Raw genomic sequence first — 12,651 nt, forward strand, 5'->3', positions numbered from 1 at the left:
TTTTTTTATTGTTTCCTTTGCCTTGCAGAAGCTTTTTATCTTGATGAGGTCCCAGTAGTATATTTTTGTTCTTGATTCCCTTGTCTCTGGAACCACAAAAGAGCCCGAATAGCCAAAGTAATATTGAAGAAGAAAACCAAAATGAGAGGCATCACAATCCCAGACTTTAGCCTCCACTACAAAGCCGTCATCATCAAGACAGTATGGTACTGGCACAAAAACAAACATATGGACCAATGGAGTAGAATAGAGAACCCAGAACTGGACCCACAAGTATGTGGCCAATTAATCTTTGACAAAGCAGGAAAGAGTGTCCAATGGAAAAAGTCAGCCTCTTGAACAGGTGGTGTTGGGAGAGCTGGACAGCAACATGCAGAAAAATGAAATTAGACCACTTTCTGACACCAATCACAAAAATAAACTCAAAATGGATAAAGGATCTGAATGTGAGACAGGAAACCATCAAAACCCTTGAGGAAAAAGCAGGAAATAGCCTCCTAGACCTCAATCACAGCAATTTCTTCCTGTAACTCTTATTTTTAAGTGCAGATGAGTTTCCCTAACTGTAAGTGATTGAATATTTCTAAAAGGGTTTAATCCTCCCTGCCAATGGTTCCAAAGCTTCAAATCAAGAGAACGACGTCCCAGACCTGATTCTGCCATTGACTAGCTGCCATTGAACCTCTGTGCCTTAATTTCCTCAAATGTTGAATGAAGAAATTACATTATCTCTCAAAGTTTGTGTCCCTAGCTCAAAAATTCAATAATACTGTGATTGAGTTATAAACATTTAACTGCCCTTTGTAAAGACGGCAAATGATGAGAAAATGTGCTGTTTCTTCTCCATGTATAGTGCTGTACAAAGGAATGCTATCATTTGAAGAATCTAAGAAGGATTAGGTTTGAGGTAAGGACAAGAAAAAACAACAGAGATGCTGAGCACAGAATATTTGTCACTTTAAGATTTTATTTTTAAGTAATCTCTACACCCATCGTGGGGCTCGAACTCACAACCCTGAGATTGAGAGTCACATGGTGACTGAGCCAGCCAGATCCCCCCATATTTCTCACTTTAAATTGGTGCCCAAATAATGGAATGTGATTATGATTTATAATTGACACCAACATTTTATAGTGTATACATCAAGATTCTCTCCCATTCTTGAAAAAATTAGTTGAATATGAACAGACTTTGAGCATATTTTTTTAAATCATAGCTCACTTCTTCCCAGTAGGAATTGCAGTGGTTTACAACAAAAACACATATGATAAGGTTAGTAGGATAAAATATGAGCCCCAAAGACAAAAGTTGGAAACAATATGCTAACACATGAGGAGCCACTGACATGACCTGCTGCGTTAGGACCAGCTGAAAGGCACGGGAGTGGGGGAGATCCCCAGGCCCACAAGTGCACTGTCTGTGAAAGAGCAGATGACCTGCTCTTGCATGTCCTCAGGTGACAATAGAGGCAAATTACCCAAGGCCAGTACACGGGCCTTGGAGGTAGAGGTATTAGCTATTAGAAACATGGAACCATCTTTAGTCATGAAGAGAAGTTCAGTTATGCACTCCAGGGACAGTGGGCCTAGGTCTCGGCATTCTCTTTCCCAAGGTTGCGCTGCAAGTAAAATAGCGTCTCTGTTCCATCTACTTTACCTTCTCTGTCATTCCAACTCCCCTTTTTTTTCCCCCTCTCTCATCATTGTCAACATAGCTAAGGACACATTTTAACCACAGGCTTGAAAGAGTTTTTGTCTAATAATGAACCAGGAAAACCCAGCTGTACCACCCCATTCCCATTTCCCCACCATGGCTTCTTTCCACTCCACCATCCCTCCAGTACCCAGGTAGTTGAGATTTTACTTTTCCTCAATTTTAAGCTGGACCTAAATATACCAGATGAGCTACTCAGTCTTGAGAACCTCTTCTTTGTTTGTTTTTACTTAAATATATATTTTTAAATTCTGTATTAGGTAATACACTGGCTTATCCAGGCCCACTTTTAATTTTTTAAAATTTTTTTTTAATTTTTGAGACTGGGGAGGCAGGCAGAGAGAGAGGTAGACACATAATCCAAAGCAGGCTCCAGGCTCTGAGCCATCAGCACGGAGCCGGACAAGGGGCTCGAACCCACTGTGAGATCATGCCCTGAGCAGAAGTCAGACACTTAACTAACTGCGCCACCTAGGTGCCCCTCCGGGCCACTTTTAGAAGTCCTTCAGAATGATGAATAGTGTCACCAATTTCTTTTTTTTTAATGTTTATTTATTTTTGAGAGAGAGGGACAGAGAGAGCACTCAAGAGTGAGTGGGGGAAGGGCAGAGAGAAAGACAGACACAGAATCCAAAGCAGGATCCAGGCTCCTAGCTATCAGCTCAGTGTCCGAAGCAGGGCTCGAACCCACAAGCTATGAGATCATGACCTGAACTGAAGTCAGATACTCAACCCACTGAGCCACCCAGGCGCCCCCGACTGAGGGTTTACCTCCTCTGGCCCTGTCAACATTTTCTCATCAGTGATACCAACTATGAATCTTTAATATGACATCTGTCTTTCAGTTATTTGGTAGGACCTCAGAATTTCATTGCCAGCAATCAATAAAATGCCATTTTCGCCTTTGAGAACAACTTTAATCATTACTGTTTCAATAGAAACTTTCAGAGTGGAAGTCGATAGATTTAGAAGTAAATAGATAACGTTACCTAGGAAAAGCACCTATTAAACTATGGACATCCCCAGAGTATATTGTATATCCAGACCACAGCTAATATTTAGTGGTGAAACTGAAGTATGGGTTCTATTTTAAGCTGTTACATTTCAACATGAAAGTGCCCTTTATTCAGAATAAATATGGCATTCATGAAAGATGAAATACACAAGGTGCCAAAGAGCTGTGAATCCCTCCCAGTGTGAGGCAGAGTGGGCAGTGTTTGATTTTCACCACCTCCTCCCTCCTTCCAGCAAACAGAGCTCAACCTCAGCCCTGACTTCAGATTCCCACCCTTCCTGTAATAATATTGTACAGTCCACTGTTTGTGCTTTATGAGGTACCAGAATTTTTAAATAGCCATTTATTTTAAAAGGGGATTTTTAGATACTCCATTACAAGTTCTCCCAAAACCTAATCATTACTTTCCTTGTATTCCAGTTGGAACGATTGGCTTCAGGACAGGGATGGGGAAAGAAAGGGGAAATGTGTTATATTTAGTTAAAAAACCATACTCCTTCATGATTCAATCATTTTTTTTACAATGAAAGCATGAACAGATTAATTATTGTATTCCTGGGTAACTTAAAATTTCAGCCTCAGCCTTATATATTGAGATATATAAATGCTAAGAATTGTGCTATGGCTGATCTGTACAATTCAGTTGAGTTGCTGAGACTCTCTGATCAGGTAAGTGTAAATAGTTAATCATTTAAATAGCAAATGTCAAAGTTTAAGTAGCTGATTTCTTTTTTCCTAGCCAAAAAAATTGAAAGAAAGAAAGAAAAGAAAGCTAGTTCTGTCATTATTTAAGCATATTTCTTAAATCTTTGATGTAAATATTTAAGAACCTCAGGATTTAGAGCTGGTACATACAGAGGTAACACTGTATTATCTTTCAGATTAAATCTAATCATTTAAAAACCATTTCAGCCTTTTGACTTAACTTGTTTACTCTCTCCCTCACCTTTTTAATTTCTTTTCCTTTGTTTAAATATTGGCTTAATAAGCAGAATTGCTTCATATATCTAAGTGATTCCCTAATTTCAACGATCATATCAAATATGTTTGTAACAGTGTGTGCTTTCCCCCTAAGCTTCGAGCTGGTCCATTTGATGAGTTCCAGATTGCTACCATGCTAAAGGAAATTTTGAAAGGTCTGGACTATCTGCATTCAGAAAAGAAAATTCACCGAGACATAAAAGGTATACAAAAATCTTACATGAACCTGAGAAAAACAGCTGCATTCTGAGAAAGCTGAGGGTGTTTTGTTTTTTTCCTCCTAGCTGCCAACGTCTTGCTGTCAGAACAAGGAGATGTTAAACTTGCTGACTTTGGAGTTGCTGGCCAGCTGACAGACACACAAATTAAAAGAAATACCTTTGTGGGAACACCATTTTGGATGGCTCCTGAAGTTATTCAGCAGTCAGCTTATGACTCAAAAGTAAAGTGTTAACCTGTACAAATTTTTTTTCTTTTTAATAATATGTTTAGGGGCACCAGAGTGGCTCAGCGGGTTAAGCATCTGACTTCGGCTCAGGTCATGATCTTACAGTTTGTGGGTTCGAGCCCTGGGTTGGGCTCTGTGCTGACAGCTCAGAGCCTGGAGCCTCCTTCAGATTCTGTGTCTCCCTCTCTCTCTGCCGCTCCCCCACTCATGCTCTGTCTCTCTCTGTCTCAACAATTAATAAAACATAAAAAAAATTTAATAATATGTTTTATATAGAACACTATTCTATATAATAAACTGCCCTAATTTTCCTTCTTTTGAAAGTATTTCTAAAGCTAGAGTAATGTCAAGTGTTACTTCTAAATCGTAAGTTCCCTGGATGCTGATAATATTTGGACCCTATTCCCTTCAGTGGCCTTCCATCCTACTTAGAATAAAATCTGAAGTCCTTACTATCACATACATGGCTCTTGATGATCTGGCCCGTGTCTGCTTCTTCAGCCTCATCTCCTATTAATTACTCTCCTCTGTATTCTGTCTGCTTTGGCCACAGTGCTATGTCCCACAAACATACCAAGTACACTCTGGCCTCAGGACATTTGCACTCACCATTCCTTCTATCTGGAATAGCTTTCCTCCCAATCAGGTCTCTGCTTAAACATTACCTCACAGAGTAGTCTTCCCTAGCCATCCCATGTAAATTTGCAGCCCCTTGACCCAATCATCCATTATTCCGTGATCCTGATTTACTATTTTCTTCATAGAATGTAGCACCATCTGACTTTTTGTAATTTACTTATTTGTCTCTTGAGAGCAGGGATTTTTGTCTGCTTTATTCACCACCGGAATCCTCAATGCCTAGAATGTAGTGCCTGGCAAAAAGTTAGGGAATGTGATAATTTTGGTTTTAAGTAGGTTTCACATCCAGCACCAAGCCCAGTGTGGGGCTTAACCTCACCACCCTTAGATCAATACCTGAGCTGAGATCAAGAGTTAGACACTTAACCGACTAAGCCACCCAATAGCCCCAGGAATTTGTTAATTTTTTTAAATTAATAAAAATGTATTGCCATTACATTTCTTGAGATAGTTTACTTTTTTAAGTTTGTTTGCTTGTTTGTTTATTTATGTCCTCTCTGCTCCCGATGCGGGGCTTGAACTCACTACCCCAGGGTTAAGAATTGCATGCTCTTCCAAGTGAGCCTGCCAGGCACTCCTCTTATGACACTCTTTTTTTTTTTAAGTTTATTTATTTATTTTGAGCGAGATAGATAGAGAGTGAGCAGGGGAGGGGCAGAGAGAGAATCCTAAGCAGGCTTCACACTGCCAGGAGGAAGCCTGGTGCTGGGCTCAACTTCACGAATTGTGAGATCGTAACCTGAGCCAAAACCAAGAGTCAGACGCTCAACCCACTGAGTCACCCCGGCGCCCCAGGACCCTTAAAGATCATATGAGCTACAGGCTATTTTGGGGCAGTCTGTTGGAATGGAATTTCGAGGTAATATTTTTTCTTTCTTTTATCTCAGGCTGACATTTGGTCATTGGGAATTACTGCTATTGAGCTAGCCAAAGGAGAGCCGCCCAACTCTGATATGCATCCCATGAGAGTCCTGTTTCTTATTCCAAAAAACAACCCTCCAACTCTTGTTGGAGACTTTACGAAGTCCTTTAAGGAGTTTATTGACGCTTGCCTGAACAAAGACCCGTCATTTGTGAGTATACATTGCTATTACTAGTATTTGTTTTCTATTATTAAATCTATATAAGGCAAAGGTGGTTTTTCTATGGTGTGGAATACAGTGCATGGGAAAATTGTCGAAGATCCTTTTAGAAACCTGGTTCTTCCCTCTGTCTTGCTAATGCTGTTCAGTTCTTAACAAGATCCTTACGTCCTTTTCTCCTTTCCTTGCATCTTTTTCTCTTTCTCATGGCCCCTAGTTTCCTCCTTATTCTATTGATCATTTCCTATTTCAGTGGGAAAGAAATCTGAGAAATAAAGTTCCTGTTACAGGATGTCATTATTAAACTACATGTGTCATTTTTCACAGTGGTTTTTATTCAGTGGTGTTTTCATTTTTCATGAAAAGTTATTTGTGCCTTTCACTTGTTTGAAAATTTAACATTAAGAAATTACCACATGAAGTTGCATGTTTTTACTGACGTCTAGTGAACTCCACTCATTTGTCTGGCAGATTTGATCACAGTAGCTTAACTGCTTCTAAAATAAAGCTCTCTGGTGACTTCTAGAAGCTAAAAGTGTACAAGAACTAAGTTGTGATGTAACGGTTTTAAAATTGAGAATGAACATTCTGATATTGACAAAATACGAGGAGAGAACCATCCCCCACGGGATGTGGCATTTGTATTTTGATACAGTATGAATTCACATGTGATGGGAAAAGGATTGATCTAGGGATCACATGACACGTGCAGATGATAATAAAGTTATAGCCTTGCTAGTTTTCATCCAGTTTTTTCAACTTAAAATAAATAAAATTATTTTGAAAGCACAATTGTGAAATGGTTGTAAATTTTTACTCCCATTTTCAAAATCCTGCCATGTGTGTCTCTGCTTCTGAGAAGGCCCCGCCTGCCAGTTTGCTGGTGGCCAGGCCACCTTTTTGCCCACTGGGCTTGAACAAATTGGTACCAGAGTAGTAAATTTAATTTGGTTGCCTTGAACCACTTCAAAGAGTAGAATTAACCATAGCCCTACAGCATTTTAGCTGTCCTTGTGTTTTTAGACATACTTTTCAGACATGCCTTTTCAGCCTAATAATGGGAGTTACTTTTTTTTACGGCACCTTGCAATCATAAAGGGCCTCAAAGTATTCATGTGACCTTCATATCTTTCCCTAGCGTCCTACAGCTAAAGAACTTCTGAAACACAAATTCATTGTAAAGAATTCAAAGAAGACTTCTTATCTGACCGAACTGATAGATCGATTTAAGAGATGGAAGGCAGAAGGGCACAGTGATGATGAATCTGATTCTGAGGGCTCTGACTCGTATGTACAAATCATTTCATTGTTATGTAGGTAGCCCGTTCGAATATTGCGTATCTTCTAACCAGTATCCACTATGCTTTCTCTAGCGTAAAATGGAAGTCCTATTTTCAAGTTTTATAGTAGAAACTGTAAAAATATTTTAAAATCACAGTCTGTGCAGTACAATGAATTTAGAAACATGCTTTTTCTTAGAAGTGAATTGCTCTAGTTTTAGATGGTCTCAGTCTAACCCCTAGTGGATACTTGAGTATATTACAAAATTTTGGAACAAGATTCTGTTAAAAGTGTTAACATCAGTTTGCCCAAAGTGATAAGGGGCTATGTCTTCTCATACTTTAGGGGAAACCTGCAGAATTCCTCTGGAGCACTGACCGCCAGGCCTTTCCCACCTCTTAGCCATGTCCTGAACTGTGGTCAGAGTGATATATTTAAATATTCATTTATATGTGATTTGCACCCCCCTAAAAAGCTGGTTTTTAACTGCAGCATTTACATTGACGCCTTAGCTTCTAAGTCCATAACTTAATTTAGACTAGGAAAATCTGTAGGCTATACCAGATTTACCCTTCCACTGGCTCAATTGGCACAAAGAGTTCTGCCTTTATGAGAAATTGCCATATTTTTTAAAACAATAAAAAACACCAGGATGATTTTTGTGCCTTGTAATGGTTTGTTGGCCTTAGCGGCTCATGAAACTAGTGCATGGAACTTTAAAAAAGAATCCAAAGGGGCGCCTGGGTGGTCAGTTGGTTAAGCATCCAATTCTTGGTTTTGGCTCAGGTCATGATCTCATAGTTTGGGAGTTAAGAGTCCCACATCGGGCTCTGCGCTGACAGCATGGAGCCTGCTTGGGATTCTCTCCCTCTTAAAATAAATAAATAAACATGAAAAAAAATTTAAAGAATCAAAAGCCACACTGGAGGCGATTCTGATCCAGTCAGTGGGGAGGCGTGTGGGCAGGCCTTTCTATACGATAAGAGGTCTCTACATGTAATCCTGATGCACACTTCAGAGTTGAGAACCATGCTCTTCAAGTAAATTGTGGTATCGACCTAAAACTGAGATCACATTCTTTTTTATGCTATAATTTTTGTCTTTATTGGGACAATTCCTCAGAGTGTGGCTGCATTGAGTTGATGTTTTCACCAAGCTGAATTATTTAGGAACTTATATTAATATTTTGGGCAATCTCTTTAGGGAATCCACCAGCAGAGAAAATAATACTCATCCTGAATGGAGCTTTACCACCGTGCGAAAGAAGCCTGATCCAAAGAAACTACAGAATGGGGCAGTATGTGCATGGAGATGATCACTTATTTCCTCTTGTTACTCTCTGTTAAACAATGTAGTGAGATTTTGATAGCCAAAAATTATTAGAATAATAGCCCTCAATGCTTGTCTACCTCCCGGTGTCCAGAGTATGCTACATTTGCCGTTCGTTTTGAGCTAATTAAGTAAAGGTCACAGAATCATGTAAGTGGCCTTTGGTGTGTTTTTAAATGCGTTTTATTCAGAGATGCATAAACCCGCTGGAATTATGGATATCTATTGTAATCTGAGAAGGTAGAAGCCTTCTGGATGATGGATGGGAACTAGCGATGAGTAGGAAGGAAGCGTGGAAACATGTCTTATTGGGCCTTTTGGGAGGGAGCATTCATATTAGTGCTTACTTGTTATGGAGTAAGAAAAACATGAATGATTATTTTAATTTCATGTGTATAATCTATATTATTTGTTCAAAGGAGCAAGATCTCGTGCAGACCCTGAGCTGTTTGTCTATGATAATCACACCTGCGTTTGCTGAAGTAAGTATGGATTCATCAGCTCTGGAGATCTGTGTCAAGAAGTATAGTAATTTTAAATGTTATTGCTATTGATTCCTTCTCAGCTTAAACAGCAGGATGAGAATAACGCTAGCAGGAATCAGGCAATTGAAGAACTTGAGAAAAGCATTGCTGTGGCTGAAGCCGCCTGTCCTGGCATCGCAGATAAAATGGTGAAGAAGTTAATTGAGAAATTTCAAAAGTAAGCTTGAGGTGCCATTTGAAAATTTTATTTTGCCATTTTCTGTTGGATTTTAGTTTCTGATGCAATAGGATTGCCTTGATTCAATCATTGCAATCATTCCTAATTATTGAGTCACTTCTTAAACAGTGGTATGCTTAAAACTGTTTTGTTTGTTGCCCATCTTAAACGTTAGCTTTTGGAATTATCATCTTCGGGCATTACACGGTTGTTTTCCACTGAATGAAATGACCTGTTTTGTTGTTTTTCTCCTCTGCCTGCTAGCAGGAATATAAATAATAGGTTGTGGAGCATATTTTTATTTGGGCCCTTGTAAATTCCATTTAGGAACGCTTTCATTCTTGCCAGTACCCTCATCACACTACTGTTCAGTTTCCAGTGCAGAAGTTTAACCCCTATAAGAAAAGTTAAGGGAAGGCGCGCCTGAGTGGCTCAGTCGGTTGAGCCTCCAACTTCGGCTCAGGTCATGATCTCACGTTGGTGGGTTCGAGCCCTGCATCAGGCTCTGTGCTGACAGCTAGCTCAGAGCCTGGAGCCTGCTTCCGATTCTGTGTCTCCCTCTCTCTCTGCCCCTCCCACTCATGTTCTGTCGCTCTCTGTCTCAAAAATAAATAAAACATTTAAAAAAAAAAAGAAAAGTTAAGAGAAGGATTTTAGGTAGAGGAGGTCACTGAAGACTATGAAATGTCCTTATGATTAACTTCAGTTTCCACACTGTCTCTTGAGCTGTTGATTTAACTTTGTTCCCATTCAATAAATTTCATACATTTCATTTGCAAATTCTCTTTTTAAACAAGACTTTGTATGCATGCACAAACACACACACAACTCCTTAGCTCAAATAAGTTATAAAGCAATACTAATTCTAGCCTAAATCCCAATATATCGCTTCTCAGTGCATTTCTTTTTTTTTTAATTTTTTTAGTTATGATTTTTGAGAGAATGAGCAGAGAGGGGACAGGGAGGGGAATGGACAGAGAATCTGAAGTGGGCTCCATGCTGACAGCAGAGAGCCCGATGTGGGGCTCGAACTCATGAACCATGAGATCATGACCTGAGCTGAAGTTGGGTGCTTAACCAACTGAGCCATCCAGGTGCCCCTCAGTGCATCTACTTGTTTTTGTATTTGTGATGCCACTGGGATCAAAATGGAACAAACTATACAGCCTATAAAATTATACACTCTGATGGATCTTCTGTCGGATGGAGCCTACTTGTACACATAAACTAAAGCTGCTCCTAAAAATTCCATAGATTTGGGGGCCCCTGGGTGGCTCAGGCGGTTAAGCATCTGACTCTTGGTTTTGGCTCAGGTAGTGATCTCACAGTTCATGAGTTCGAGCCCCGCGTCAGGTTCTATGCTGACAGTGTGAATCCTGCTTGAGATTCTCTCTCTCTGTCTCTCTCTCTCTATCTCTGTCTCAAAAATAAATAAAACATTTTAAAAAATCCAATAGATTTTCATGGACAATGTCCCACTCTTCCAATTTGCAAACCAATCAGTTGGAGATTGTAAAATCAGATACAGAAGGGATTTTTGAAATTCTTTATATTTTAACCTCTACATGAGGAGATTCAGTAAGAGAATTTGGTTTGCTGAATCTGTTCCTTCATTGCAGGGTTTATACAGCTGAGAAATATAAACATACATAGTTATATATCCGTTTAAGTTTTTCTTCATTTTATAGGTGTTCAGCAGATGAATCCCCCTAACGAACTTCTTATTACTGGCTTCTAGTCATACGGACCCAGAGAAAGCCACCAAAGCTACTTAGCGCTTAACAATGCTTAACTCATGAGCTCCATGTGCCTTTTGGATCTTTGCAACATTGAAGATTTGGAAGAAGCGCTTCAACTATTTTGTGATGGTGTTTATCATTTTATATCTTAAAGAGATTATTTTGTAAGGAATAACTTTTAATACTATAGTTTCACCTGTATTCTATTAAATGTTGAGATACAGTTTTGCTTTTATGTATCATTATTACTTAAGTTACTGGGATGAATACCTTTCATGTTTTGATCTTTAGTTAACTGTACACTCAAGAAACATACAAGTCTTTCAAAGTCATCCTAAATATTCAACTTTTGTAAATCATCAAGCCTCAAAACACTTTTTTTTTTATTTTAAATCAAGCATGTTCTAAAAATGACTATTGGTGGGGAGGTAGAAACAAGTGATATCTTTTTAGGACACAAGTTTTTAAGAAGCTCTTGGAAATGAATCCTGGAAAAGTATTAACTCTTCTCCCAAGTTGGTGTGATGTCCCAGGCAGCTCAATGATGATCACATTTGAGAGCCCTGTGTTTGAAGCATTTATAGGCAATAGGTAGCAATAGTATTTACCTTCTCTTTTAGAAAAAGCTATTAACCCTCATTTAACATGGCTGAAAATGTAAAGCAATGCTGATTAGCCAAGGATGGGTTTTTGGCAATATTGGAGGAATTAGGCTTTGTTTTTAAAATCTTCAATTCATATTGCATATTATATGCTTGGACTTGGGGAGCTTAAAAAAAGCTGATAATCATGTGATTAAATACCTGATCAACAGGTATGAATATAACTTACACCAGCATATTTTTGTCATGGTAGTACAGTGTCCTTTAAACTATTTATACATTTTTGTTCTTCATAATTATCTAGTACATAAGCATCGTTTGTTCATTTTTGTAAGGGTATTTAAGTAAGCATTTCCTAGTTCATATGAAAATAACGATAGAACAGAATGATCTGTGTCCGTACAATGTTAAGTTAGACTGTACAGTTAATTAGCTGTTATATTTATGGTACTGTTACATGGGTAATACCTTTTTTCTCTTAAATATATATATTATGCCTGTCTAAGTTCTGAACTGGGGCTATATTTTCGGTAGTTGTAGAATTATTGATATTAATTAGTTTTGATAGTTAACATCTGGTTGTTTAGATCTGCACAGTTTCATTTCTGCACAGAAATCATTTCTAAAAACATGAATGATTGCCAAATATTAGAAGAAAGATGTTCTTCAAGTAAAGAATACAGATTTAGTCAAAGTGGCCATTACCTCCTCTTTTTCTGTAAAAATACAGACACTTGAATAAATTGTGGTCATGTCATATGCCAACAAAATTCTTTTCATTGCTGCCTATACTGTAACAATTACTTTTAACACATTGTATTTTGAAGTAATGGTTCAGTTGAAATGTTCACCAGCTATGGAAGTCAATTACAGTTTATAATCTATAGAGATCTAGGAATAATTTTGCAACTCATGTCATGGATTAGATGAATATTTTTGTAAAAGCCAAAGTAAAAAATTTATAAATTGATTATTTGAAACTTGACAACACAGCTGCATCATGGGTAGGAATTGTATTGCTTATTCATTATAGTTACTAGTCCTGTAAACTGTTTCTAAGTGAAGCATACTCCAGTGTTGTGGGGGGGGGTTAAAAATAAATATTTAAATTTCATGGTC

At 38.4% G+C, this 12,651-nt stretch overlaps 1 protein-coding gene across 4 annotated transcripts in view; it reads left to right on the forward strand.

Moving 5' to 3' along the window:
- STK26 (serine/threonine kinase 26) overlaps positions 1 to 12,651 on the forward strand; it is a 54,626-nt gene extending 41,975 nt beyond the window's left edge. Inside the window, exons 5-12 of one of the 4 annotated variants that reach the window (XM_029930335.1) lie at positions 3,805 to 3,913; positions 3,995 to 4,152; positions 5,685 to 5,870; positions 7,018 to 7,166; positions 8,364 to 8,457; positions 8,909 to 8,971; positions 9,055 to 9,202; positions 10,880 to 12,651. In XM_029930335.1, the coding sequence (XP_029786195.1) occupies positions 3,805 to 3,913; positions 3,995 to 4,152; positions 5,685 to 5,870; positions 7,018 to 7,166; positions 8,364 to 8,457; positions 8,909 to 8,971; positions 9,055 to 9,195 (900 nt within the window). In that variant the 3' untranslated portion in view covers positions 9,196 to 9,202; positions 10,880 to 12,651. Of the gene's footprint in view, positions 1 to 3,804; positions 3,914 to 3,994; positions 4,153 to 5,684; positions 5,871 to 7,017; positions 7,167 to 8,363; positions 8,458 to 8,908; positions 8,972 to 9,054; positions 9,203 to 10,861 lie in introns of all 4 variants that reach the window. The other 3 variants (XM_029930332.1, XM_029930333.1, XM_029930334.1) reach the window with 3 other exon arrangements.

The sequence above is a fragment of the Suricata suricatta genome, chromosome X (assembly GCF_006229205.1).
Source record: "Suricata suricatta isolate VVHF042 chromosome X, meerkat_22Aug2017_6uvM2_HiC, whole genome shotgun sequence".
In the NCBI taxonomy this organism is placed as follows: domain Eukaryota; kingdom Metazoa; phylum Chordata; class Mammalia; order Carnivora; family Herpestidae; genus Suricata; species Suricata suricatta.